The sequence below is a fragment of the Anneissia japonica genome, unplaced genomic scaffold (genome assembly GCF_011630105.1).
Source record: "Anneissia japonica isolate Jap-2015-1 unplaced genomic scaffold, ASM1163010v1 scaffold456_len727751_cov192, whole genome shotgun sequence".
Lineage (NCBI taxonomy): Eukaryota > Metazoa > Echinodermata > Crinoidea > Comatulida > Comatulidae > Anneissia > Anneissia japonica.
This window is the reverse complement of record NW_022713155.1, coordinates 18,544-20,681: the sequence shown is the minus strand read 5'-3', so window position 1 is coordinate 20,681 and position 2,138 is coordinate 18,544. Positions and strand designations below refer to the sequence as shown.

Below are 2,138 nucleotides of genomic sequence, written 5' to 3'. Positions count from 1 at the left end.
AAAACACACAATGACACAGGAGTATGTAAAGCATTATCTATTTTTATTTATTATGTATGATGTACAAAAGTTAAAAAAAGTACCGTATAATGTAACGGTGTAACCCTTGAGAACTTTAGAAACATGAGAATAATCACACAATGACAAAGGACTGCGAAACGCTTCACTGTATTTATTTATTAAGTATTATATAGAACCTGTCTCTTATACACATCTAGATGTGTATAAGAGACAGAAGTTATCATTACCATCGAACACTCTAGCCGTGGTCACACTCCCAATAGGACATGTTGAGAATGAAGTCGAGCTAATGGAATATAAGAAAAACTACAAAGTTTAATTCACAAGTTATATACTTATAAATTTCAAAATTTTATATTAAATCAAAGATCTTTGATTAAATTCACACTAGAAAAAAGTGGCACATCCCATCCCATCGTTTGTGGAACAACATGTGTGATAGGTAAATTCATGACTTGAAACCAATGAATAAATACGTACTTGCGTCGTTTTGAACTAAATAGAGCAGCTTAGCTCAGTCGGCTAATCTGGTGGTAGCCACTGTGTGTGCGCTGTACCGTGGAAATCACTAGGTCCCCGGTTTAATTCCCATCGCTGCCTCTCCTTGTGTTTCAGCTAGAGGGCTGAAATACAAGTTACAACAGCGTACGTCTTTCGGATGACACGTTTAAGCCGTTGGTCCCATGTGCATTTATGGCCCATGTGCACGTTAAAAAACGCAGTACACTCTTCGGAAAAGAATAGGGGATTGTCTCCCGGTGTACTGCCCAATCATCACCAGAAGGACCTCACTGACTTTCGTGGGCTATCCTTTGTGTTTACATCTAATAAATCCAATCTAATCATTAGGCACTGACGGGTGCTGGTGCTAAGGATGATTACCGGTTGTGGGGGGGGGGGGAGAGCTTTTTAGGGTGTAGAAGTTGGTCGTACATGAGAGAAAGACAATAGGCCTATGCTCCATCCTCACTGTTCATGGTGTTAAGGCTTCTCTAATTTGTCGTTTTTGCAAGCTTAATTCTTTCTGTTATTCTAGTATGGAGTATGGTTGTCTCTGATGTGGTCAGTTATGGCTGGTTTGTGCATGACCTCTGGTTCGGATTTTCTGGATGATCGCATTGGCTTGGCCGTCTTTTTATGCTCATCCAGTCTAGTATTGCAGTTATTAACCGTCTCGCATCGTGCGGGACGGTCCCGCATTTCATAGTGATTTTGGATGAAACACGCATTTTGCAGAAACACATGCGTGATCATAAATTTGTCACGCATTTAGCATAAGTCTATGCGCGATAACGAATTATCAGGAATTCAGTCAAAAATGTATTTAAAAATAGAAGAAATTGGTTTTATTAAAAATATAAAAACGGTCATGCAGCAGCTTGAGTCATTAGAGAGTTTTAGTTTTTGTGAATTTAGTCGTGTGTGATCTTGCGCGTTCATTGTCACAAGCAACTGTTGATTATGTGACTGGAACCCGGGCCCCAACCGGGGTTCCGCCCCTGGACCACGGGAACCCTGGCGGCCTCCCCGCCCCCTCCCATTCAGTCACGCATTTCAAATCTCTCAGGTTGGTAACAGTATTGAATGCTCTGCCAGTTTCACTCACGTAAGTGGATACGCAATTTAAGCATCCTATTTCATATACAACGCCACATGAGTTGCTGTCGTTTTATCTTTAGGGTGGCGTCAGTGTTCTTTTATTTTGTTGATGGGAGTGATGAAAGCATCAACGTTGTGTGTGTGTAATGTCCTCTATCTTTTCTGACAGCCCAGTTTCTGTAAAGGAAACAAGCTTGTTCTACCGCCACTACTACTGGTCCTCAACTCCCCCACCCCCTCCCGGTAACCATCCTGATGGGAGAGCTGATAGAAAACAAAACAAAACAAGTAGCACCAGCACCCATCATGCCTGATGATACTGGTAGTAGATCGAAACGTCGCAAGTAGGTATTTATTCATTGATTTCAAATCATGAATTTACCTATTATCACTATAAGGAAACCTAATGAAATTATTCGAAAACATGTGGGTTTGTAGGACACGCGCATCGCGTATTCATGGCCTTGTTCTGATTAGTCTATTGTTAAGCTTGATTGAGACATTGGAAAGATCTATTG

At 41.1% G+C, this 2,138-nt stretch overlaps 1 protein-coding gene across 1 annotated transcript in view; it reads right to left on the bottom strand.

The window, feature by feature from the left end:
- LOC117108251 (delta-like protein D) overlaps positions 1-2,138 on the bottom strand; it is a gene marked incomplete at its 5' end in the record, with an annotated part of 18,524 nt that overhangs the window by 6,887 nt on the left and 9,499 nt on the right. Inside the window, 1 exon segment of the mRNA XM_033250223.1 lies at positions 235-307. Within this exon segment, the coding sequence (XP_033106114.1) occupies positions 235-307 (73 nt within the window).